At 44.2% G+C, this 27,202-nt stretch overlaps 1 protein-coding gene across 1 annotated transcript in view; it reads right to left on the bottom strand.

Annotated features, from left to right (window-relative positions):
* Positions 1–27,202, bottom strand: part of DNAH5 (dynein axonemal heavy chain 5) — a 4,110,061-nt gene that overhangs the window by 448,413 nt on the left and 3,634,446 nt on the right. Inside the window, exon 66 of the mRNA XM_069219645.1 lies at positions 1,234–1,477. Coding sequence (XP_069075746.1) covers positions 1,234–1,477 — 244 coding nt within the window. The remainder of the gene's footprint in view (positions 1–1,233; positions 1,478–27,202) is intronic.

Raw genomic sequence — 27,202 nt, 5'->3', positions numbered from 1 at the left:
TTCTTTACGAACACCTATTTCTAATTCTCAGTTTTTGTATTGCTATGGCTGTGACTATTTTGTATCTTATCCTACTGAAATTGAAACTGCTGCGATATTTCAACTTGCCAGCTGTAATCTATCCTTTGAAGTTCTCCTCACATGCACATGTACTGATCATCAATTCGTAATAAAACTACCTAACTTCAATTATGATTTCAGATCCTTATTGTGGGGCAAATGGGCTACATGAGAATTGAAATGTTCTATTATTGTTAACTCCTTTTGCGTCTCAGCCAACTTGAAAATATCCATCAAATGAGAGATGGTAAATCATGCACCTCCACTCTCTGAGAGGTCAATGCAGATGCTCGTACATCTAAGGCAGCCATCTCTGAAAGCATTTGTAGCATTTTAACAAATGCATTCAAAGATGGATGAAGTAAATGCTTGCATGTCCAAGGCAATCATATTTGATTTGGTTTGTTTAAAAAAACATAAACCCATTCTTAGGTGTGAGCTGTGCATGCAGGTGGCCATTTTAAAATAGACAAAAAATATTTTTAAATAGATGCTCTTTGATTTCTGGTGCCAAAAAGTAAAAGAAAATAATAGCAACACATTAAACATTAAGTGATAGTGTCAGGGCAAGTGGATGCAAAGTGGACATTACATGGGACCATTGGAGAAGTTGGGAAGAAGGGCAATATTAAAAACACAAGTGGGAATGTGGAGGTGGGGGAGGGTGGAAGAACACAGAGCAAGGGGACAGGTGAAGTGAAAAACGATGCACCACATTGGGGAGAAAGAGAGTGAGAAAACACATGCACTCCCATGCATGGTTACAGTAAAAGAAAAAAGTAGCTTAATGAATACCAGCAACGTCAGCTGTGTCAGGCTACACAACAACCATAGCACTGTGAGACTGAAAGGCTCCTGAGTTAGACAAATGCAAGAACATGGAGGAAAGCCCTCAATTAAAGAGGAGACAACTAAGGTAGACAACAAAGCCATACGCTTATGTATTTTGGAAACAAAATGCCTAGACAACAGAGCTGAGACCTAAATATACATGAAAATGGAAAAATTATCAATATTACTAAACAATAAATTTAAACAGCTATAGACTTTAAATAATATGGTCTGGCCCTAATGAAAAGTGATACAAATGGTACAGAAATCTTAATTTGCAAATACTTTTTTCATTAACCTTTTGAAGATCTCCCACTGATGTTCACAATGTTCTACACTTACCCGGTCTGTATTCCTCCCTTGCAGAGTTGATCTGAACCTCTGTCTCTGCAGATATCTGCAGCTTCTGAGTCACTTCTTCTGCAGTTTTCTTTGTGTTGCTGAGGACAATAATAAGACTTTCATCCTCCACCAGAGAGCCCTGGGTACTCGTCAGTCGGTACAAGAGGTTATCTTCCAGCTCCTTCATTTTTCTCTTGTTGGCAGTAACATCTTCCATTAGGTCCGTCCTTTCTTTCTCAAGTTCCTGTTACAGCGCAATGAGTAATTCAAAGGAGACATAAGTGATATAGTCGACAAACTCAACCTTACTTCAAGAGTTTTTTTGTCAGATGCAGGTGATTCTTGTTTTAATAACCAGATAGGCAACATATTGCAATTTAAAAGAGCTATTCAAACATGTCAAGACTCATGTTGAATAAGCGTACACTCTACACAATCGTAGTGACTCCTTTAAAATAGAGATTCACAATGATGCAATACACTTACATTCATGTGGTTGCTGAAGTTAATTAAAATAAACTACATATAAAAGACATTCCATGTTCTAAGGAGCTAATAACATTTAAATGTAATCCTTTAAAGATGTGAGGTAGACGTTTACATAAAAAAGACTACACCAGTGAATTGGATGAGAGAAAAAAAGAATTAGAGGGGGAGGTGGGGTACTAGTAGGGTCCTGTAACTAATTTTAACTATATTAGCTATGGATGTCTCCATCTTCCAGGCAACAGTCAAAAGTGATTTTGACGCACAAAACTATGTCCTTTGTAGGTGGCCATGAATTGAGGTTGTTTAACATCCTAGTGTCTTCTTGAGCTTAAACAGATCATTCAAAAGGAAAGCACTTCTAAGACGTACCTAGGCTCTGATAATGAGTGTATTGGAGAAGTAGGTGCTATTTATCACATCTGATAAAATCAGAATCCTGCTGATAATTATAGGGTCACATAGGGTTCCTTCAGACATATCAAAGAGCTGAAATGAATTAAAAGAAATGTTTGTATTGCTGATAAAGACACTGATGTAGATACTGCCTATTTTCCACCACAGAAACACCTGGAATATTCAATTTCAGTTCCTAGATATGAGTTAATAACAAGTGGTACCACTGTCTTACAAATCACTAAAAGAAAGTTAAACCTTTCCTTTTGTAAGAGGCATACAATTCTGTAACATTGCCTAAAAAACTATAAAAAATTGTCATAGCCAATTTTGACTGGATTTTTACAAAGTGAAAATCTTTTGCATAATAGACATTGATATTATTATGCAACAGTCTTGAGAATGTAAACCCACATATATGCTTTGACAATTGCTAATACACTATGTGAGAATGTGAATCCATATATGTGCTTTAACAAGTGTTAGTACACGGTTTATTAATCAACTGTGATTTTGTTTGTATGCTTGCTTAAAATTTAGCATTGTTTCACAGTGACATTTATTTTATACACCCTGCCATTTTGCTGTCCCACAATATACACTCCATATGTTAGCCCAAATGTCTTAGTAAGAGTAGCCTCTATATGGAATTGGCATAAAGAAAAAAGGATTGCGGTTATTAGTGTAATAAGCATTTTACTTGGAAAAATCTGTATCATACTTCCAAGGTCTTATTTCATTCTTGCCTTGAGAAGAGCCTGGCACTTGCTCATCAGTGCCTATTTGTAGTTTTTTTCTGTGGCATGTTCCTGTGTCCATTTACTTTTATTGCAAAAAAAATGTATAAATGTGTCACCAAAATGTATGAGTTTTAGCGCTGCAACTGATCAAAGGGTAAAACTCTGACCTACTGGTTTGGCGTTTTGTATTTTCTAATCTTGAGAATTGATGGCTATTTTTGTTTTAAATGTTTTAGACTTCTGTGCACTACCCCCTGTGCCTGTTTTCTTTTACAGAACCTGCTGCATTGTGTGCTGGGAAATGTTTCCACTTGTCGAGCAGGACAGGTGCTATACTGGCGACTCCAAGAGACAGAGGCAAGGGAGCTATTTCTCCAAGAAAACTGAGGTGGAGCACAGCCCAGCCCAGAGATGAACCCGATGATTTGGCCACATAAACACACTGAACTAATATTTAGATGAAGTCTTACCATATTTATCATATTTTGTTTGCTTGCTCTGCATGTATTCTTTCTTATTATTTGCAATAAGTCAAAATGCACTAATGGTGTCAAGCAGGAGACAATGCAAATCTAGAATGGTTGCTTAGGTAGGAATAGGAGGAGTCCATCATGAGCACAGTCCCACCATAATGGGAGAACGTTTAAGGACAGCAGACAAACTAGCTCCAAATGTGATTCAAAGAGAGAAGGCAGTAGCGTCCACTTCATCCAGCAAAGCACATGACGAGCACCCCACTCTGCCTATTCCTGATACCATTCTTCCTTTAAAATACTAACACACTCACTGATGCAGAGTCACAGTCCATGTCTCTTGGATATTTTCTGATCTAATGAACACTAAGGAACAGTTTCCTAACACCAGATAAGAACCGTACAGAGTTCCCATAGGAGTGGCAGAGAGTGATAAAGGTATACAGCCCAAACTAGACTGATGTGAATTAATTGTTGCTTTTAGTAGTACCCAGTGAAGTCAGAGATCAATTGGTTAAAAAACCAACATGGTTGAGACAAAACCCATGGAATGATCAGATCTTGAATATCACAAAGGATGTGTTGTTGAATGCTGTTGCAGATTGCAGAACATGAAGGGGAGAGGACGGGAACATCTGCAACTGAGAAAAAAGTAGGGAACAAAGAGGACAGAGAAAGAGTGGAAAGGGAAGAAGAGGGGTTATGTTTTGCTTTTTGATATTAGGGCACAAGAAAAGGTACTTCTCCAATGCTGTTTCATACACGCCCAGTCCTGCTGACCCACCTGAATTTAACCAAATGAAATAGTACTCCTACCTTGAATTTTAGAACAGTCCAACATGTGCGACTGTGCCCTAAATACCATGATTCCTGTAGATAAGAAATGGCTCTATCTTGACTGTGTAATACATAGTAAACATACCACAGGCCTTATTGATACGTGTGCCCAGCACACACTTCTAACTTCCTTTCCATCACCTTTGGCCCCTTTACAGATAAACGTACTTTCTTAATAAGACCAACTTTACCCACCATTATGGGTTGGAATATTTTGTTCAAACTTAATTGCACTGTGTTCTGTACACCTGACTGAATCTTCCTCAATATGCCACAACATCACAAGAATGAGATGTTGGTACTGCTTTGTGAAAATATTAATCGTCAACCTGTGGTAAAGAGTACTGAATTGAATCAAGGTCTAACTAGTTAACTTTCTCAGGTGCCCTCTATGTTGTGGTTCACAGAAGCCAATGATATGGAGTTCATCACTTCTATGGAACCACTGAAGAATTCAACCCTCCAAAGAAAATGCCTTGGATTCCTCACTATCCCTTAACGCCTGATGCTAAGGCAGGAATTAGCCCAGTTATTACTGACCTGATAACACAGGGAGTTGTGGCACGGATTGCCAACAGATAATATTAGTAATACCTTCATTTTCTCCATAAGAAAGACTGGAAAGACCAATGTGCACAGAATTGTACAGGATCTTAGCATTATGGATAATGTGCTTTTTCCCCAGTTTCCCTTGTGGTTACTACCCATGCAACCAACCTTTCTTCCATCCTAAACAAATGCCCAGGGGTTTACTGTTAATGATCTCTGTTCACCCTTCTTTTCTATCCCTATACATGATGGGAGTAATTTCCTTTTAATGTTCGCACAGTGGCAGCCAGTAACTGGAGCATGGTGTGGGGCTCAGAGGGGCAAAAACAAGCACACTCCCCTAAACCCATGCAGTCACACACACTCACACATTCACATCACACACTCACATTTATAGATACAGTCATACATACATGCAACAAACATGAAATAACTTGCCTTCTGCAGTGTCTCTGGGGGGAAGCCTTAGAGGTTCCAGGAAGGCTAGAACTGACACCTGCTCTCACCGGCTAACCTTCGATCAGCCAATACGAGAAGGTGGCACTCTCTACTTCATCACAGAGTGGGATGGGGTCAGTGTGAGTTGCTCACTATGCTCTGTAAAAAAAGTGTTAGTGATAGACACGCAGCCCTTGGCACTTCAGGGCTTGAAACAGAATTATCCAGGTCTGAGGCTATCAGTGACACTCCCCTATGTCATAGGGGGAGATCCTCCAAGCACTTTGCCAGGCTGAAGAGGTCACACCCAAAGGAGCTGTGACATCTTCAATCTGTCAAAGTTCAGCGGAGGGATCCAGGTGCCAGTAGATTTATTGCATGTATAGTACCTGGCTGCCTGACTTGAACATAAAGAGGGTGTGTCAGGCTGACTTTCACTCAGCCTGACAGGCACTCTTTATGTTGGGGAAAAGGTGGGCAGGCTTGGCCCCTTAAGGACTTGGCACTGCTGCATTGTGATTCGGCCCATCTCGACTTTCATTGCAGAGACTTTCTCAAGGATTTACAAAATATTGGTCAATCGTTTCCCAAGCAATAAAGAAAGATTGGGATACTTTGGACTCTCCCAGGAGCTCTACTTTGGTGCAAGATATTGAGGATTTATTATCAGCATCTGTGACTTTAGATAACTGAAAGGTCAACTCCATCTATCTCCTCAATAAAGTGGAGCAGCATAAGGCTTAAAGCAAAAAATATAGTTCTGCTTTCCTTAAGTACAACATCTTGGTCATGAAATCTAATCAAGTGAAAGCCACTTGTCACCTGAGAAAATGTAAGTCTTACATAAGTCGTCCTGTCCAGTGACCGTCTCCCAGGTACAAACGTTCTTGCATATGGCTAGTTACTGTAGACAATGGACACTGGGTTATGCCAACATGGCAAAGCCCCTGCAATATTGTGTAGGAAAAGATACAATTGAACCCCTGAAGTGGTCTAGAGAACCCCAAAATGCATCTATACAGATAAACAATCCCTGATCTCTGTGATTTGGGGCTCCCTGCCTATGCCACACCCTTTCGCTGCACTGTCATGAAGGAAATGTTTTTGCTCTTGGGGTACTGATACATGATAATGAGAATAAGAAAGAGCCCACAGACTATTAGTCTTCTGCTTTGGACCCATTTATAGATGGGTTATCTCCATGTTTCCTATATATATCCGGTGCTACCAACCTTGTTGAAGCCTCTGAAACGTTTGTGATATATTCTACTCTGATTGCTGCTGGGAACATTGCTGTTGCTCTCCCCTAGTCCCCAAAACACACCTTCCCACTGCCAATTTGTCTCGATAGGAAATCTTGTTTTTGTCTGCCTCGCATAATACTCTTGTCTGTTGCCTCAAGATTGTTTTTTGGTAACTGAACATGCAACTGACCTAACAGGTGTACACATACAAAACTATGAATGAATGCATTTTCGGGATGGTTCCTTCTTTAGAATGACAAAGGTGTACTGGCTGCAGGTTAGGCTGTGTGCACTTAATACTTAATTGTCGAAAGCCACCACCTGCACAATGTGAAATCTGCCCGGGTTGCTCACTGGAGCCTCTATCCTGGCTGAGAAAAAGACTGTAACTTTGTTCACCAAACCAATGTAAGCTTCTGGGGTCATGCATGACTTTAGGCTCCTCCGGATGGAGAGGGATGTCTTTACAGAATGGCTTATAAGTATGTATGTACAAAACTGGTGAAGCACCTTACTGAAAGATTACTGCAGCAAAATGTGCATTATGTGCACATGATGAAATGTCCTTTGGAAATGCCCTTGCTGTTTCAGCTGCCAGGAAAGTTGTCTTGTTGTAAACCAAGGAATCTGTTATGTACGTTGTACACACCAATTTGTTTGATGTGCCCTCTTAAAAGGTTTGCTTCTGTTGCAGGAGTGAACCTTTGCAAGTGAGAAACAGCACTGGGTAAAGAAGAAGTGTACAAGGGATAAGGAAGGGGTGTGGAAAGAAAGTTCAGGGTGTTTGGTTGCTCCCAAATTTCTACACCCTATCCCCGTACGGCTATTTTTTTATATCCTAAGTTGCAAACTGCATAATCGCCACAGTAAGTGCAACCTCAATCTAAAGTTGGTACAACAAAGACAGGATTGCACAAATTAGTATAGTCAGCATTTTACTCAAGAAAACTGTATCAGATTTCCAGTGTCTTCTTCTATTCTTACCCAAGAGAAGCTGATTTGTACTTGCACTGAGAAAATGTCTAAATGTAACACAAAAATGTATGGATGTCGGCACTGCATTCACCAACTGACCAAGGGTGAAGCTATGGTCTGTTTATTTGCCATTTTGCCTTTATTGTGATGCTGGCCATTTTTTGCCTTAAATATGTGTTGGGCTTCTATGTCTAACACACCTCTCTCTTATCTTTTACACTGTATATGAGAAAAAGGGGTAGTGCACTTTGGTGACATCTGTGGGTCTTTTGTTTCTTTGAATTCACTTTGACTTTTGAGACCAGAAACACAATCTTTATGAAGCGTAGCATTAGGTTTAAGAAAGAGGATTTTGCACTTGCAATTAATGTGATCATTTTTGGTTGCGAAGGGCAGTGCATTTAGAACAAGTGAACTAGCCCATTGATATGGTGCTTTGCACATGCCTCTGTGTATGGGAAAATTCCTTCCACTGTAAGGCTTCGTCTACTTTTTTGAATTTACAGGGTTTGACAGACATCTGCATTTCTCATCACTGTTTACAATGCACATCTTCCAGTACTATTAAAGCAGTGCAGTGGGTAGTTGGACCTAGTACAGAAATCAGAGCGTAATCTCAAGGTCACATGACCCAATCAAAGTTTGATAACTCAGTGGGTTAAGTATAATCTGCTTTCAGTCTTTGTTTAACCTTGAGGGACAGTAGGTTAGATGGGAAGCTAAATATGTCAGCTAAGGAGATGTACATGTAACAAGTATTTGGAGAGGAGATATGGCCTAGCGACTTCAGTTGGCACCTTCAGAAACTGGGGATCCAGGTTCGAATCCAGGCCTCTGCACTAGCACCAACATCATGTGATTCTCTTTAAAATTACGGAATCTTCCTGTGCCTAAATGTATTGGTGTAATCCCACTTGATGTGCACAATCTATAATTGTCTCCCAAACCCTCAAGTAATGAACTGCGCTCTGTTGCTTCACAGCTAGGTTAGTGATATATAAATCTCAAAACAGGCATGTCAAAGATTCTAACTCAGAAGGTTAATACATTTATGGAACCCACATATGCCTAACCTTATGGTTACTGCATCTTATCTTTGTGAGGAAGTGCTTTTTTTTTATTTATTTTTTACCTTTTGTAAATGCCTGTGTAAGCAGCAAGTCGCAGATTACTTTGCCTACTTTCTCTAGATTATATATGACCCCAAAATAAATGTATTGATTATGTAGCTGTTAGAGCCAAATGATTGCCGATGTGGTGAATCATTAAAAAAAACCTAGTAAGAAGCAATATTTATACAAATTAGTTTGACATGATTTGGGATAGACCATGTGAAGGTGATCATATGTATTCTCACATTTATTAATTTAAGCCACTATTTCCAAATGGCTAACTCCATTTCTAGCTACCTTTCCGGGCATAGTCAGCTTTTCACTTCTGTTTCACCCAACACACACACACACAATTCTTGCAAGTTTGTAAACAATGTTTTGAGATGTAATGTCACTTTCCCAAGTATCAATGAATCAATGAATCAGGACTTGTAGAGCGTGGCTAATCACCCATAGGGGTATCAAGGGGGTGAATGAAGGCATGCTGCTCAGTCAAAGAGACAGGGCTTCAGGTACTTCCTGAACTGCTTTAGTGATAAGGTCTGCTTGAGCTTGAGGGAAAAGTGTGTTCCATGTTCGGTCTGCTAGGAAGGAGAAGGAGCTTCATCCTGTTGTACTTTTCCGAATCTTGGGGATTGCTGCAAGGGAGAGCTGGGAGAAACAGAGAAGTCTGTTGGGTACGTAGAAGGTGAGGAGGTGGTTGAGGTACGCTGGTCCTCTGTTGTGCAGCGCCTTGAAGGTGTCGATCAGGAGTTTGTATGTGATGCGCTTGTTGACCGGGAGCCAGTGTAGGTGTCCGAGGTAGGAGGAGATTCAGCTGTGTTGTGGATGTCCAGGATGAGTCTGGCACATAGTACAGAATGATGCTTCTTTTCTTTCTAATCTTGTAGCACACTTTCCCTCTGAGAGTGACATTTTCCAAGGTCTTTTCTATTAGGAGCAAAGTGTGATTCTTCAATATGAGAGCATGTCTTTGTATATTAAGTGCCAACATTTGTACTAACTATTGAGGTATCTGGAAAGCACAAGGGATGACAAATGCATGATGTGAATCTGTGGGATAATGTTGAAAATGTGATTTCAGAAATGGTATGTTTTTTATTGTGATTAGTTTAAATCGTTTGACTTTTAAACAATTGTATTAAATGTATGATTTCCATTATGTAATGCATTATAAGAGAAGGCCCTACTTGGGGAGTTTGGACGCATTCTTTCTTGACTTTTAGGAGGCAGCATTAAGTTGGTCAGACCTTGTGAGAGGAGGCCTCTTTTTGCATGGCTAGCCCCCCACTTTTTTCCTGATGTTGGTATGTCCTAGAAGCTGTAGTGCCCCGCTCCCCTGCCAACCAGGTTCCCTGGGCCAGAGCTCTTTCCCTGAATCTGTTGTGATGCTTGGAACAATTGGATACACTCTTAAATATCACTTTAAGTCCTTAGTAAATGGCTACACCAGTACCAAGGGCATGGGGTATTAAGGGTAGGCCCCTGAGGGCAGCAGCACTGATTGCGCCACCGTCTAGGGCCATGCATCCAGAACTGCCATTGCAGGCTGAGTGTACTGGGGCAAACTTAAAAAAGCAAACTCGAAATGGCACACTCCCTGTGTGCCCTGTCCACCCTACACTGCATATTTCATGGGTAAGTCACCCCTCTAGCAGGCCTTTCAGCCCTATGGCAGGGTGCACCACACTATATGTGAGTTGCATGAGCTATATGCCCCCACTGTGTCCTTGCCAAACCAGGGCCATAGTGAATGAACAGAGCAGCCATTTTAATTACATCTACTGGACACTGGTCAAATACGAGTTCCCTAGCTACAGGATGGATACTTGGCAACCTGGGTTGTTTGGTATCAAACAACACAGGATGATACATCCAAACTGGTACTAGTATTGGATAAATGTACCCAGGGGTATCCTCAGAGATTTCCCCTGTAAAAGCTAACCTAACTAGCATGGTTGCTGACTGGTCCCATCCAGCATGCCACCTCCAGATAGCCAATATACAAACCTGGGGAGAGCCCTGGCTCTCTGGTTTGTAAGACAATGCCCTTCCTGGGTGGGGGAGCTAACATCCTCTCCCTCAGGAATGTGCACTCTCCTGGTGGTGAGCTTCAAAGGGCTACTGCCCTCGAAACCCGAGCCCCAGGGCTGCTGCTAGCAGCAGATGGCTTCCCCATTTGTCAACACCCTCTTTTGGCGAGAGCAAAGGCGGGAAACCACACAAAGGGTAGGAGGAGGGGTCTCACTGAGCATGCACCACCCCTAGGGACTTGCAGGCGAATTGGACCCTCCATTTCATTTTCCTCCATGTTAGATGGCTGGAAAATATCTAAAAAGGTTTAGGGTAGTGACCCTACACACAGGAAGTGGTCACTGTAGTGGGTGAAGCCAAGGGCAAGTGTCCCATTGGACACTACTGTAGGAAAGTACCATCTTGCCTGGCATGTTACCCCCATTTTTACTGTATGTGTGTTTGTTTTTGCTTATGTGTCACTGGGATCCTGCTAGTCAGGACCCCAGTGCTCATAATGTAGGCCCTGTATGTGTTCCCTGTGTGGTGCCTAACTGTATCACTGAGGCTCTGCTAACCAGAACCTCAGTGTTTATGGTCTCTCTGCTTTTAAAATTGTCACTGCAGTCTAGCTACTAATTTTACCAATTCTGATTGGCACACTGGAACACCCTTATAATTCCCTTATATATGGTACTTAGATACCCAGGGTATTGGGGTTCCAGGAGATCCCTATGGGCTGCAGCATTTCTTTTGTCACCCATAGGGAGCTCAGACAATTCTTACACAGGACTGCCACTGCAGCCTGAGTGAAATAACGTCCATGTTATTTCACAGCCATTTTTCACTGCACATAAGTAACTTATAAGTCACCTATATGTCTAACCCTCACTTGGTGAAGGTTAGGTGCAAAGTTACTTAGTGTGTGGGCACCCTGACACTAGCCAAGGTGCCCCCACACTGTTCAGGGCCAATTTCCTGGACTTTGTGATTGCGGGGACACCATTACACGCGTTCACTACATATAGGTCACTACCTATATGTAGCGCCACAATGGTAACTCTGAACAGGGCCATGAAACATGCCTAGGATCATGAAATTGTCCCCCCCAATACCATTATGGTATTGGGGGGACAATTCCATGCATCCCCAGGTCTCTAGCACAGAACCCGGGTACTGCCAAACTTGCTATCCGGGGTCTCCACTGCAGCTACTGCTGCTGCCAACCCCTCAGACAGGTTTCTTCCCCACTGGGGCCTGGGCAGCCTGGTCCCAGGAAGGCAGAACAAAGGATTTACTCTGAGAGAGGGCGTTACACCCTCTCCCTTTGGAAATAGGAGTGGGGCTGGGGAGGAGTAGCCTCCTCCAGCCTCTGGAAATGCTTTGATGGGCACAGATAATGCCCTCTCTGCGTAAGCCAATCTACACCGGTTCAGGGATCCCCCAGCCCTGCTCTGGCGCGAAACTGGACAAAGGAAAGGGGAGTGACCACTCCCCTGACCAGCACCTCCCAGGAGAGGTGCCCAGAGCTCCTCCAGTGTATCCCAGACCATCAGCCATCTTGGATGGTGTTGGGGCACAATGGACAGCTCTGAGTGGCCAGTGCCAGCAGGTGACGTCAGGGACCACTCCTGATAGGTGCTTACCTTTCTCAGTAGCCAATCCTTTTCTGTGGGCTATTTAGGGTCTCTCCTCTGGGCTATTCCTCAGATAACGAATGCAAGAGCTCACCAGAGTTCCTCTGCACTTCCCTCTTCGACTTCTGCCAAGGATCGACTGCTGACTGCTCCAGGACGCCTGCAAAACCACAACAAAGTAGCAAGAAGACTACCAGCAACATTGTAGCGCCTCATCCTGCCGGCTTTCTCAACTGTTGGTGCATGCTCTGAGGGCTGTCTGCCTTCACCCTGCACTGGAAGCCAAGAAGAAATCTCCTGTGGGTCGATGGAATCTTCCCCCTGCTAACGCAGGCACCAAACTTCTGCATCACCTGTCCTCTGGGTCTCCTCTCATCCTGACGAGCGTGGTCCCTGGAACAAAGGAGCTGGATCCAAGTGTCTCCCACAGTCCAGTGGCCCTTCTGTCCACATTTGGTGGAGGTAAGTCCTTGCCTCCCCACGCCAGACAGTAATCCTGTGTACTGCGTGATCTGCAGCTGCTAGGGCTTCTGTGCACTTTTCCAAGACTTCCTTTGTGCACAGCCTAGCCCGGGTCCCCAGCACTCTGTCCTGCATTGCCCAACTCGCTGAGTTGGACTCTGACGTCGTGGGACCCTCCTTTGTGACTCGGAGTCGACCGGTGTCCTCAGATCTTATAAGTGCCTGTTACGGTACTTCTACGGGTGCTGCCTGCTTCTGCGGGGGCTCTCGGAGTTGCTGAGCGCTCCCTCCGTCTCCTCCTTCAAGGGGTGACATCTTGGTCCTTCCTGGTCCCCAGCAGCACCCAAAATCCTCAACCGCGAATCTTGCAGCTAGCAAGGCTCATTTGCGGTCTTTCTGCATGGAAACAACTCTGCATCCTCCAGCACGCCGTGGGGCATCTTCTGACCAAAGGAGAAGTTCCTGGCACGTTCCGTTGTTGCAGAATCTTCATCTTCTTCCACCCGGAGGCAGCCCTTTTGCACCTTCATCCGGGGTTTAATGGGCTCCTGCCCCCCTGGACACTTGGACTCTTGAACTTGGTCCCCTTCCTTTACAGTTCCTCAGGTCCAGGAATCCGTCTTCAGTGTTTTGCTGGCAGTTGTTGTTCTTGCAGAATCCCCTATCTCGACTTTACTGTCTTTCTGGGGTAGTAGGGTAACTTTACTCCTACTTTTCAGGGTCTTGGGGTTGGGTATCTTGGACACCCTTAGGCCCATATTTATACTTTTTGACGCACAACTGCGCCAACGCAGTTGTGCGTCAAAACTTTTACCGCCGGCTAACGCCATTCCAACGCGCCATGCGGGCGCCTTATTTATTGAATGACGTTAGCCGGCGCTGCGGACTGGTGTGCGTAAAAAAAAATGACTCACACCAGGCAGCGCCGGCGTATGGGAAAATGGGGGTTGTGCGCCAAAAAATGGGGCAAGTCAGGTCTGAGGCAAAATTCAGGCCTCAACCCGATTTGCGCCATTTTTTTTTACGCCCAACCTCCATTGACATGACTCCTGTCTTAGCAAAGACAGGAGTCATGCCCCCTTGCCCAATGGCCATGCCCAGGGGACTTATGTCCCCTGGGCATGGTCATTGGGCATAGTGGCATGTAGGGGGGCCCAAATCAGGCCCCCCTATGCCACAAAAAAAAAAAACGAAAAAAAATACTTACCCCAACTTACCTCAACTTCCCTGGGATGGGTCCCTCCATCCTTGGGTGTCCTCCTGGGGTGGGCAAGGGTGGCAGGGGGTGTCCCTGGGGGCATGGGAGGGCACCTCTGGGCTCCTTCTGAGCCCACAGGTCCCTTAACGCCTGCCTTGACCCAGGTGTTAAAAAACGGCGCCCATCAGGCTGTGCGCCGTTTTTTTAAGGCCTGCCCCCCTCCTGTGCGTCAAAATGACGTCAGAGTATAAATATGGGGCACAGGCCTTAAAGTCATTTTTTGGAAGGGAACGCCTACCTTGCATATAATTATCGCAAGGCTGGTTCCCCCTTCCAAAAAATTACGCACATGGTGGAACTTTGATGCTCACGGGGTCGGACGTCAAAGTATAAATATGGGGCAGGGTTTGCGCTGATTGTGAGTCAAAAATTTTGACGCACATTCGGCGCAAACAGAGTATAAATATGCCCCTCAGTGTTTTCTAACAGTCCCAGCGACCCTCTACAACCTACCATAGGCCTGGGTCCATTTGTGATTTGCATTCCACTTTTGGAGTATATGGTTTGTGTTGCCCCTAGGCCTATTTCTACCTATTGCATTCTATTGTGATTCTACATTGTTTGCACTACTTTTCTGACTGTTACTTACCTGTTTTTGGTTTGTGTAAATATAATTTGTGTATATTACTTTCCTCCTAATTGATGGTATCCTCTGAGATACTTTTGGCATATTGTCACTAAAATAAAGTACCTTTATTTTTAGTAACTCTGAGTATTGTGTTTTCTTGTGATATAGTGCTATATGATATAAGTGGTATAGTAACAACTTTGCATGTCTCCTAGTTCAGCCTAAGCTGCTCTGCTATAGCTACCTCTATCAGCCTAAGCTGCTAGAACACCTCTATTCTACTAATAAGGGATAACTGGACCTGGCACAAGGTGTAAGTACCATAAGGAACCCACTATAAGCCAGGCCGGCCTCCTACAACTACCAGGATGCCCCTCAAATGCTGAATAATTCAGTATTTAGTGGGCTCCCCCAGACCAAGATGTCTGATTAATCGAGAAGAAAAGAAGGCAACACTAAAGAACCCGGCAGGACGAGAACAGACCAGAAGAGGCTCCAAGACCCCTGCTTGCTGCACCAGAGTCCCGACAACTGCCGCTGCAGAAGAGCTGACCACTTGACTGATCTTAAAAGAGCCAGAGGACCTCCAAGCTTCACAAATAGCCAGAGATCTCCCTCGTGAGTGGAGGCACCCACGCAAAAAAAACGAAGAAACCTGCAAAGAACCAGCAAACCGGTAAGGGTCACTTCACCAACCGGACGATATATCTCTGCAACCGGAAGTCGTAGCTGGACCTAACAACAAACCAACGACAGACCAGACAAGACCTACAAAGTGTGCCAACTTTGGTGGCACTGTGCCCTCCCGTGGCTGAGTTGTGCCAATACCCTGAGTACTGGTCAGTGCATGTCGGACAACAACAAAAACAGCTCACCCAGAGTTGCAACTGGACCAGGAGGAAGCCCCAGTCGAGGGACTTCAGGAACACCCCGGGCCTCCCACCAGAGTGCCCTCGACGGCCAGCAAGGCCCCCTGAAGAACACTTACCTCCAGCTCCAAAGGGTTCCATTGTGCAACACCTCCAACTTGCCCTGCATCTGGCCGCCCAGAGCCCTGCATTGGGAACCTGCTGTGTGCCAAGGGTCCCTAACCTCTTGCGACCTCGGCAGCCCAAGGGGACCCAAAAGGCACCGCCTTTAACTGCAAGCTAGCTTCTTTTCCAAGTAGCCCCTCCAAGTGACTCCGTGCCAAGAGACTTTCCAGCACAGCTCCCGTCTGAACCGGGAGCTGCCCAAGACTCTCCAGCTGGCACGGTATGCCCATTAACCTCCTCGACCATCCTGCAAAAGAAGAGACTGGTAACTACCCTGTGTGATTTGATATGCATTTTTCTAGGTGGCCTTCCACTGATTCCTATGGTGCGTAGTTACGCACAGAAAGACTAACTTCATTAAAACTTTGAAAAATCATAACTCAAAAAGTACTTAACGTATCTTAATCATTTTGGTCTTAAAAACTATATAAAAGTCTGAAGTATTTTTATAAATTCTGGCCTTGAGTTATTCGTTGAGTGTGTGTAGCGCATGATTGATTTTGTAAGTAAAACAAATGCTTAGCTCATCTCCTGGATTAGCCTAACTGCTCAACCAGCTACCTTAAAAATTGGAGCATTAGGTGGTCTGATTTTTACCTCTGGAAACCAACGTGTAGTTGCCTGGACCCCCTGCACAGTGTGCCTACTTTTGCACACTGCATAGAGGGCCAGCCTCCTACAGACCTCTGATTTATATTTTACAGGTGACTTATATCAGACTCTGCTTATTAATTTCCTGTATTTTATTCTGAGCTTCATAATATTTTCTTGATTTAAAAGATTAATTGACTGTCCATCATCATTTCCTTTATTTCGATTCATTAGAATCATAAAAGGTTCATACGTACAAACATATAAAACTGTAAAAAGTATTAACATGAAATAAAAATCAAATGAACAGCTTATAAAAACTATAATAAATTATAAAACATATACAGACTTAGCCATGCAAGAATTGAAACAGTCTCCATCAAGGAACATTCCCCTCCTGGCTTAAGAGGTTCTTCATCCTAAAATACCATATATCTAATATAAACCTAGCTACAGCACACACAACAGGGCCACAAGTACTGATTCCACAGACCCTCAAGCAGAATCACTATCTTTAAAACCCAACAGTTTACAGAGAGGTTTAATCAAGTGGGCCTGTTGTCTGTAGTAGGTTGTGCAAAAGAATAGGATGTGCTCTCTTGGAATGCACACCCCATTGGGCAAGTACTTATTATTCCAGAGTTGCTTTTCAATTTACTAGTAAAAGCAAACAATGAAAGTGACCATATTCTAAATCTGACATATGGTTTTCATGCAAGCGGCTGCAAAACAATATCAAGAAAGGCTCAAATTAACATTTTACCGACAAAAAGCTAATGGTTAGGCGCCTGAGGACACATTGGCTAATCCCTCACCTTGAGCAGAATTCCAGTAAGCCAATTTAAGCTTCTGAGTAGCATCTCTCAGCAGATTTAAAGGATCTGACCAATACATTTCCAGGACTAGCTTAAAAAAACAGTTCTTTACGTAACAACACCAGATAATTTTATTGGCATGCGGACCCTACCACAATCCCCTGAGCCATTCACTGTAAGGCTCAAGTTCTTCTAGGACCCCACCTTTATCCCATACTGTAATGGCCTTGAAGCGGCAATGTCTATGATGGATCTTATACTTAGATCTCAAAGAATAGGGAGTCTTGGCGTACTTTGGGGAAACTTGAGCAGTATATTAAATAAAAAAAAAAATGCACAGCTCTTTCTAAAATGTCCACATTACACTGCCCCAGACTTCAGCACCATAAAGTACTGCCCTGCAAGCTTGACTTCTATAGATCTCCAAAGCCAGAGAGTTAGAAAAAACAATTACCCACCTCAATGTACGTAGTTACCATCATTAATTCATTGCTTTTGTCTTACTTTACTTTCTCAATAGCGCCTTCATAGTTAATATACCAAAAAGTTTTTAAAAAATCCAAGGTATCCAAAGAGGAGAAACTACAAGCATGTGACAAGACTCAACCAATCAGACGTAAATCACTCCATTAACACCACATAATCTAGCCACTCCAGCCTTTTTATAGTCTGGCTTGGCAGCACAGATGTTGCCAGACAAATATGTGATAGTTACAAAAATGTGCGGTACCTCTCAAATAATATTAGAATTCAATATTAGCACGTACAACTATAATATGGACTGGTATATGATTCTAGCTACATTTGATATTCTGATGCTTTAGGCACAATTTACAATGTTGCTACGGCATGCTGAGTAACTAGCAAGGAGGAGTGAATGAAGTGGAAGAAATCAAGAGGTACAATACAGATGGCCAGTATTTACATGCAATCTACATCGTAATTTTCTCTTGTAACCATAAAAATGTGGCTATTTATTTTCGGCTTTTCTTTGCGGGCTTGTCTACTTCATAAAGTTTTGCTTGGTGCTAGTTAATAACAGGGGACGTTAGTCCGCTCTTTGTTTTTATGTTAATAGCCTCGAGTTGACCTCGGAAGCATATTTAAACTTCCTGGTTGATCGACGCGCTGTGCGTACTCGCAACCCGGCGTCTATCTTTACTGAATGCTGTTTCGGAAAAACCGCTCGTTATATTCAGGTGAGCAATCTAGTAAGGGCAGCTTTACTAAGAGGATATATTTGTCTTGGAAGGCAACTAATGATATAATATTTTACATATAGATCCGCATTGGGGTTTTCTGAGCGACGCGCTGTGCGTACTCGCAACACGGCGTCTCTCATTACTGAATGCTGTTTCGGGAAACCGCCCGTTATATTCAGGTGAGCAATCAAGTAAGGGCATTTTTTACTAAAAGGATATATTCATCTTGGAAGGCAACTAATGGTATAATTTTTTTACATATAGATCCGCATCGGGGTTTTCTGTGCCATAATACACGAATGAAGTTTATGGGAGTCTCATCTTCATTACTATTACTGGACGATATAATCGAGGTATCACATGTGAGACTATTTGCATTTGATAGGGGCATGATTTCGCTCGCTATACGAGGTTATCTCATATAGATTTGTTTTTGTCTTTAATATTGGAGATGGATAACTGGATTTAAGTGGTGAGTATTCAAGTAACCTTGATAGGCTTGGTTAATCAGTACTGTAATTTTGGACTTTAACCATAAGACACTAGCAATAATTATGGGATTGAATCTGACATTGGTTGGTAGTTTACTTTATGATTTTTCACTTCAATGCATTAAATTTGCAGTGGGCATGCAACACGTTGGTGTTTAATGTGATGACACGGAAGGGTTGTTGTCTATTAATTTGAGGTGTGTATTTTTGGTGTTCATCACTTGGATATAATAACATATGTTGGTAGTTGGGCATTACACATTCCCTTTTTGGTGTATTGTAGACATATGGGGTTGATGCCCCAATGAAATTTGATTTCACCCTTTGTCACCTTTATATATGATTTATATTTTTATTAGTGCTTTTTCTGGGGTACTCAGTGCCCTTATAATCTTAAAATCTTTTCTGGGATCTTTTATAAACTTTTGAACTTTCAAGTTGGAGCATTTTGGTTTTTTCAATTACATTTAATTTGTTTACAATTTCTAGCCCTGAAGAAGTCGTTTGGGATGTGAGAAAACAATGTCCCTTGACGAAACACGTGTTGGCTTGAATTGTAATATCATGGACGGGCTACAAGCTTAAATTATAATATGTTGGACGGCTTGAATTGTAATATCTGAAATTATACCAAAATTGGTTTAAATTATATTACCACTAATGAACTACAATAAATGTTTGGACTATACCAAAATTCATTTTCCTGTATAGTTGTACGTGCTAATATTGAATTCTAATATTACTTGAGAGGTACCGCACATTGTTGTGATTAGTTTTGAGGTTTATTCAAACCTTTTTGAGGGTTGGGTGATTTCCCTCGTGTAGGCACCCCTTCTTTGTTGAGATCCTTTGCCTATTTGAATCCTGAGCGCCTTGTGATCCCTAACATTTCACCCCATTAGTAAAAAAATATGTGATAGTTACCAGGAGATAGGCTTTGGACCCACCCACATGTTGGAAGCCAGCAGTACATGTTTTCATTGGGCAGACATTTTGTCCTTCCACAAAACAAATGCTTGCCCCGTATGCAACTATGATTATTTTGTTTATTTATCAATCTACCAGAGCTTGACCTTTTAGGAGCAAACGTCACTGCAAGGCTATAAAAGTGTCTTAGATAACTCAACAATTTAATGTTTTTTTTTTTTTTTTTGACCACTGCACAGGTGAGAGGAGCGCAGTTATAAACCCACATGAATATCAAAGGGAAACTGTTTTACTTATTGACATGACGTTGTGGATGGCTGTATGACGGAACCACACATGCCTTACAAAGCGGTCACTGCAACAAATGCGTCATTACAATGCATGCATTTACAACAAAAGTTTTAACATGCATATGCCTTTACCATACAAATTTTGTTGTAAGGGCGTGGTTGGTAAAGGCATATGTGGGGTAAAAAGCCAAGTGGTGAGTAAACACAGACATATATGTATACACACACACACCTATATACACATATACCTTGCCACCCAAAAACACTACCCACCCTAAAACCAAAAAAACCCTTACCACCCAAAAACCCATGCCCATCCTAATACCTAAAAATGCCCTTACCACCCGAAAACCTATACTCACCATAAACCCTAAAACCCCTTACCACCCAAAAACCCATACCCACTCTAAAACCTAAAGATGCTCTTACTGCCCAAAAACCTACACCCATCCTCAACCCTGAATACCCCTCACCACTCAAAAACCATACCCACCCTAAAACCTAAAAATGCCCTGACCACCCAAAACCCTTACCCACTCTAAACCCTAAAAATGCCCTTACCACCCTAAAACCCATACCCACTCTAAACACCCATTACCACCCAAAAAATCAACCCCACCTTTAAACCTAAAAACACCTGTAACACCCAAAAGCACCCTAAAACCTAAAAATGCCCCACAACTGAAAAGCCCAAACCCACTCTAGAATCTAAAAATACCCTTACCCCACCCTAACCCCTAAAAATACCCTTACCACCCTAAAACCCATACCCACCCTAAGCCCTAAACATCCCTTACCGACCAAAAACCCATACCCACCCTAAAACCGCCCATACCACCCAATGACTTTGTGTCATTTGGTGGATAATTGTTTGAAAGGCAGGCCCATCCCTGACACGAGCACCGACTTAATTGAGCGTGCCCAAAAAGGGGCCATTTGGAGAAAGATATATATATATATATATATAAACACTTACTACGTACCTGTTAAACCTTTACCACAAATATGCCTTTACCATTTATGCCATTAGAACAAAATTCGATGTAATGCCACGCGTGGTATGTGTGGTAAATGTTTGTGTGATAAAGGCATATGCATGATAATGGCTTTGTGGTAACGATCATGCGTGGTAGTGACTGCGCTGTAATGGCCGTTTCCCATTGTGCATACATGCAATTATTGTTTTGATCTTCTAGAATAATACATAAGATTAAGATGTTGTGACGTAATTTTTTTTTATGTGAGTTTGATTCTCTGAGATTTATGAATCATGAAATACGGTATTTCAAGCTATAATTTTAGAACCTTTTCTTTTGGAGGATATGTTTTTAAGGTGAGGTACGGGAACAACAAAGGAGATCGGGATGGAGGCCCAAGTTCTCTATGGAAGCGAGTTTGATTCAATATGAGGCTTACATTAAGGAGGTTGGACTTTGGTGGCTATATTTACAGCCTACTTTTTTAGATTAAGAAAATTATTACACCATTTATAGGGCTGTAAATTAGAGGAAAAAAATTGATTCTAACCCTATGCAAAGTTATTCAGCCAGTGAAACTATACTTTTCATTGACTGCAGGGTTTGCGTCTGCAATATTTCTACTATTTTCGTTGTTTTGATTGAGAAAGATTGGTAACTTTTTTTAATTCAAGTTTTTGATCACTGATGCTGTTAATGAGCACACTTATAGACACCTAACTAGGAACTTTGTTGCACTTGCGCAAGTTGACAATTTGTCCAGTGACATCGCTAAGCAATAAATACATCATGTATTTTCATAGTTCCGAGTCAGTTGGATGACGGTTTCAAATTCAGATTGTTTTAGCTTTTAACTTAACTGTTCTGTTTTTTGAGAGAAGCGGGCCTGGATCTCCTATACGAAGGGACCATAGCGAGCGAGCGTTTCTCGTGCCATGCCTCAGGCGGCGTGGTTACGGCAGTCTTTGCCTGCTTGCCCCCTCGATGGAGTGCATGTATTTGGCCCAGGGGTGAGCGGGTGAGGCTGCTCCTGCATCAGGAAACCGGCCCCAGGAGGGAGGGGCAAGCCACGGTGAGCACTGCGGCCGGCCCCCTGTGGACGACAGCATGGCAGCTAAAGTGCAGCAATTTCAAGGCGGGCCGTGGGAGACGCCACTCTCCAGAAGCTTTGGGCTGCAACTGGCGAGTCCTGCAGTGGGGAGTAAGGGTGGGGCTGGGCCACACAGTGCCCCCGGGGGCAAATAGGGGCCAACTTCAATACTCGAGGGGCAGTAGGGAAGGGACGGGAGAACTTCAACAAGTGGGCAAAGAAGAAAGAAGGGGCGTGAGGAGGAAGGGCTGGAGAGGGCGGAGTCCCAACCGGAGGATTTGAACAGCTGGTGGGAGAGGAGGAGGATTTGTTTTTGGGAGAGGGGCTAAGTGATGCCCAATTCATGGGTGTGGGGAGCATATCACTGGGGAGGGGGAGGCAGATGTGGGGAAAACCACATGGCAGTGTGGCACAGGAAGGTGGAGGCAACTCCCTGGGGGACAGCATCCAAAGTGGTAGCAGTGCTCTTAGAATGGAGCGACAAAGGGGAGGAAGAGTAGCTGGGTGAGGGGGATGAACCCCCCCCCATGGGTGGGTTTGGAGAGTCGGGCCTGGGTGATCATACAGCCCAAAAGGGTATATGGCAAGCAGGCTCAGGCTGTTGGGGTGCATGTGGGGGGCAGGTGTGGCAGGGCCCACAAGGATGAGGCGAGGGGTTCGGGTGCAATGGGGTTCTGCCTGGTTATCGATCTGGATGGTAACTATGCGGGGCAGAAAGGGGGGCAGCCATTAGTGACGGGGGGTTTACCCAGCACACTGGACCCCATCTCTTGTTCGTAGGAGGAACTAGAGTGGGAAGTGCCTGCATGAAGAGAGCTTCGTATGGCTTGGCAGCCCCAGGAGGAAGTAAAGATGGAGCCCCGGGCGGCTAGCCAGATGGTGTCAGAATGGACTGCGCACTCAGGCAGAGCCTTTCAAGGAAGCCTCTGCAGTGCTGTGAGACGCATGCAACAGTGCGTCTGCCAGTGTCACAGCACTGGAAAGGTGATATCCTAGCACAGAAGAATGGCAGAAAGAGCGTGTTACGCCCCTGCGCAGTGAACCCACAAGGTGACACAAGCAGATTATGCAGTATCGGCCACATTTGAGGCCCGGGCAGGGGCATCCATTTGGTAAAGGGTGAACGAGCAGCAGTCAATACTGGACAATGGGGAAAAGACAATGGAAGAAGGGGAGATTAGGGAAGAAGAGGGGATTAGGAAGGAGGCGGCAGAGCGGAATGAGGAACGTCAGTGGTGGCAGAAAAGGGAGAGGACTGTTCATAAGTCATTACAGGTGGCAGAGAGAACCCTGGGAGATCCTGGAACGCACCGCAAGTGCGGACAGCAAGGTGGAAGGCATTGGAGCGTTCACCCACCTTGGCAACAGGTGAGTTTGCCATGCGTCACAGGGATAACACGGTATCAGTGGAGGTGGAGACTAGAGAGCCAACTAACTGCAGGGAGACCCGCTTAAGGAAATGGGTATATGTGCTGGATGCAGGCATGGGTATGGACACAGAGACTCTTGTGGAGCGGGAAACGACAAGTTGTCAGGAGGTGACAAGGCAGGTAAGGGAGATACATAGGGGCAGGGAAGGAAACAGGGGTGCCAGAAAGAAACCAGGGGGATAATGCATTCAAAGAGAAAGCAGCAGATACCAAGGCAGAGCTGCTGGAGAGTAAGGAGTTGAAGCAAAACAAGCTCTCATATACGGGAACAGCTAAGCTGCTGAGGCACGTCTCATGTTAGCAACCAAGGAGAATATCTGGAAGGGACAGTACATAGAGATGATGAAGTTGCTGCACAGGGAATTAAGGTCCAAAGAAGGGTCCAAAGAGGAGTACGAGTCAGCCAAGAGGCCAAGAGAGCATGTCACAATTGAGAATTGGACATCAGCATTCCTTATCTTTGGGAGCGTATATTGTGAAAAGTACCATGAGAGAGCTGCTGCACTTGTACATGGACATAATCAGAAAAGCACAGAAAAACTACAGGAGATATGCATGGGTCGAATATGATGGGGAATTTCAGGCACGTATGGTGCTGGACCCAGAAGTGCAGTGGGGGGAAATTGACTCTGACCTGATGCAGCATACCATGGGGCCAACCAAATTCCGGAAAACCGTCTTCATGGCCAGCAGCCTACCTATAGTTTACTGGCCCATCAGGCCTGTCCCACCCGGAGGGGTGGGGCCCGCAGGTAGAGGACAGTCGGGAGCACAAGGGGCTGGGCCCGGCTAACTCGGGACATGTTGGGATTTCAACAAGGGGCTCGGCACACGTGAATATTGCAAGTTTAGGCACAAATGTTTCAATTGTGCGGGCAGACAAGGCCTGGTTAACTACTACGGCAACACAGCAGAGGGAGCAGGGCCCCAGGGACAGACACAGCAAGGTAGTAGAGAGAGTCACCAGAACAACTGGTAGCCAAATTTCTGGGGGGAGAGAAATACACGGCTCTGGGGGAGGGGGGGGGGAGAGAGCTCCTATTCTAGTTAACCTGGAGAGACTATGGGCCTGATTCTAACTTTGGAGGACGGTGTTAAACCGTCCCAAAAGTGGCGGATATACCACCTACCGTATTACAAGTTCCATAGGATATAATGGACTCGTAATACGGTAGGTGGTATATCCGCCACTTTTGGGACGGTTTAACACCGTCCTCCAAAGTTAGAATCAGGCCCTATGTTTCTGGTTGGCCTAATACGATCACAGGGAGGAGGCGGAGATTCTACTGGAGGGGTTCATTTGGGGTTTTTGAATGAGATACACAGGGCCGAGGCAGCGCCACTGGGCAGAAAATCTAAAATCGATGGGAGCATACGAACAAGTGGTGTGAAACAAAGTGGAGAAAGAGATGAGAGAAGGTTGCATGGCAGGCCCTTTTACGGATTGGCCAATGCAGAACCTGATAATTCTGCCATTCGGCATGGTGTAGAAGAAGGAGGAAGGTCATTTTGGACTCATTCAAAACCTCTCATGGCCGGAGATGGATGGCCTTGGTCAGGTGGGGCACTCATGGCGAAAAGTGATATAAAGTCAGTTTTTGGTTTGCTGCCTTTACACCATGGTAACTTTGAGCTTTTGGGCATGCAATCTGATGGCTACTGGTATGTGGATAAGGCACTCCCGATGGGATGCTCCATCTTGTGTGCCCTCTTTGAATGCTTCAGCACTAGTCAGACAGGCCACATGTACATGACGCATTAGTTGGACAATATCTTCTTGGTGTGTGCAATGGGCTTGGGACAATGCAAAAATTAATTAGACAGATTCCAGGTCACAATGGGGTAACTATGTGCCCCACTGGCCCATGAAAAGACAAATTCCAATCAAAGTTGCTCCCTAGATGTCTGTGAGGGAAGGAGAAATGGCTATGGTGTATATACCCTTCACCCCAGCCGGAAATTAAGTCTGTTAGAAATTGGGTTATTGGGTGACTGTGGTATGAGCCCTGGTCAAGCAGCAACCACAATCCTAGTCAGGTAAATGTCAGACAAACCCTAAATTAACCTGTGCTCACCCTCTAGTAGCGTGGCACACAGCAGTGAGGCTTAACTTAGAGGCAATGTGTAAAGTATTTGTGCAACACTGCAAACAGTAAAACAGTGAAAACACCACACAAAAAGATTCCACATCAAGTTAGAACATTAACTATGATTTTAATAAATGAAACAAGGCCAAAATGACAAAAATCCAATAAGCTGAACTTAATTTATGAATTTTTAAAGATTAAACAGTAAAACAGTGCTTAGTAGCAAGAAGTGCCAATCGGGTTATCTGGTTGTGCCGGACAGGGACAAAGTCAGAAGTTGAGGCCAACTGCAATGGAGCGAGAGTCGGCTACAGTTGGGGCTGCTGAACCAAAGTACCTTAAATGCTGGTTGCGGAGCATTACATCGGTTCCTGGACCATGCAGTAGAAGTGATGCTCCAATTTTCTCCACGCAATAGGGGTGATGCATCGGTTCCAATATGTGGTGAGTTAGGGTGCGAGTTCCTGTTGAATCGATGTTGAGGATCCAGGTGCCAGAGCTTGTGATGAGAAGACCAGTGTCGAGGATGCATTGTACAGTCAAGGTGATGGCTTAGTCCTTGTGAGCGCAGAGGCTGCAATGCAGATTCAGTGTTGTCGTCCAGGGTACTGTAAACGGAGATGGGAGGACCTTGCACTGGGAATAGCATGGGCGATACACCGGTTATGCCCCACGCAACAGTGGTGATGTGTCAGTTCTGCCACCGCAGCAGATGATGAGTCAGTTCTGCTAAAGCAAATACCTTAGGCCCACTTCCAAGGGTCCAGGACTGGCAGGGCAGAGTCACAGATGGCAGAGTTCAGGTGCAGGGGCAGTAAGGCTGGAAGTATTTTATGTCCCTGAGATTTCAGATCATTAGGCTAGCCCGCTAGCCCTTGGAGTCTTTCTGGGTTCATGTGATGCAGGTTCAGTTTTTTTCACCCAGGCAGGAAAACAATAGGCAGCAGGCCAGCACAGCAAGCCAGGAGTCCAGCAAAGCAGCCATGCAGCTGAGTGGCAGTCCCTCAGCAGCACAGCAGTCCTTCTTCATTGAAGAGTCTTCACTGGTCCAGAAGTGTACTAAGCTGGTGGTGTCAGAGGTCCAGTGCTTTTATCCAGTAGAGCCTTTGAAGTAGGGGAGACTTCAAAGAAACACGTTTGAAGTGCACAGAGATCCTACCCTTCCTGCCCTGACTCCAGACTCACTACAGGGCGATATGCAGCCATTTGTGTGGAGACAGGGCACAGCCTAATCCAATGTAAGTGAGGCTGGGTTCAGCTCCTCCCTCCCTTCCTCACAGGATGGCCAATCAATTCACACCAATGCTCCCATTTTGTGTGACTGTCTAGAAGGAATACACAAAGCCCAGCTGTCACATACCACCGCCGACCCCAAGACAAGGGATCAGAGATAGGCAGCAGGCACCAAATTGCTAAACTCAGAAAATGCCAACTTTATAAAAGTGGCAGTTTCAGTAGAACAATTTATTATCCGACTTCACCAGAGTTTGGATTTGAAATTGCGATTCCAGAGACACCAACTCACAATCGTTATATCTTCATGATTGCGAATTACACTTATAAGATGTAATAAGGTAACCCCAATGTTATCCTACAGGAGGGATGGGCTATGCTGTAGTGAAAAATGACTTTGGAAGTTTTCCACTACCAGAACAATTAAAACATAAAAATATTTTTCTGCCTTTTAAATTCATTGCACTCTACCCTATGGGTTGTCCAAGGCTTACCTTATTGGTGATGCACATGTACAAAAAAAGGAAGATTTGGGCCTTGAAAAAGGGTTATTTTGCCAGGTCGACATGGTAGTGTAAATCTGCACACATATGCTCTGCAATGGGAGGCCTGAG

The sequence above is a fragment of the Pleurodeles waltl genome, chromosome 2_2 (assembly GCF_031143425.1).
Source record: "Pleurodeles waltl isolate 20211129_DDA chromosome 2_2, aPleWal1.hap1.20221129, whole genome shotgun sequence".
Taxonomy (NCBI): Eukaryota; Metazoa; Chordata; class Amphibia; order Caudata; family Salamandridae; genus Pleurodeles; species Pleurodeles waltl.
Note: the sequence above shows the minus strand (reverse complement) of the source record. Positions and strands in the feature narration are given on the sequence as shown.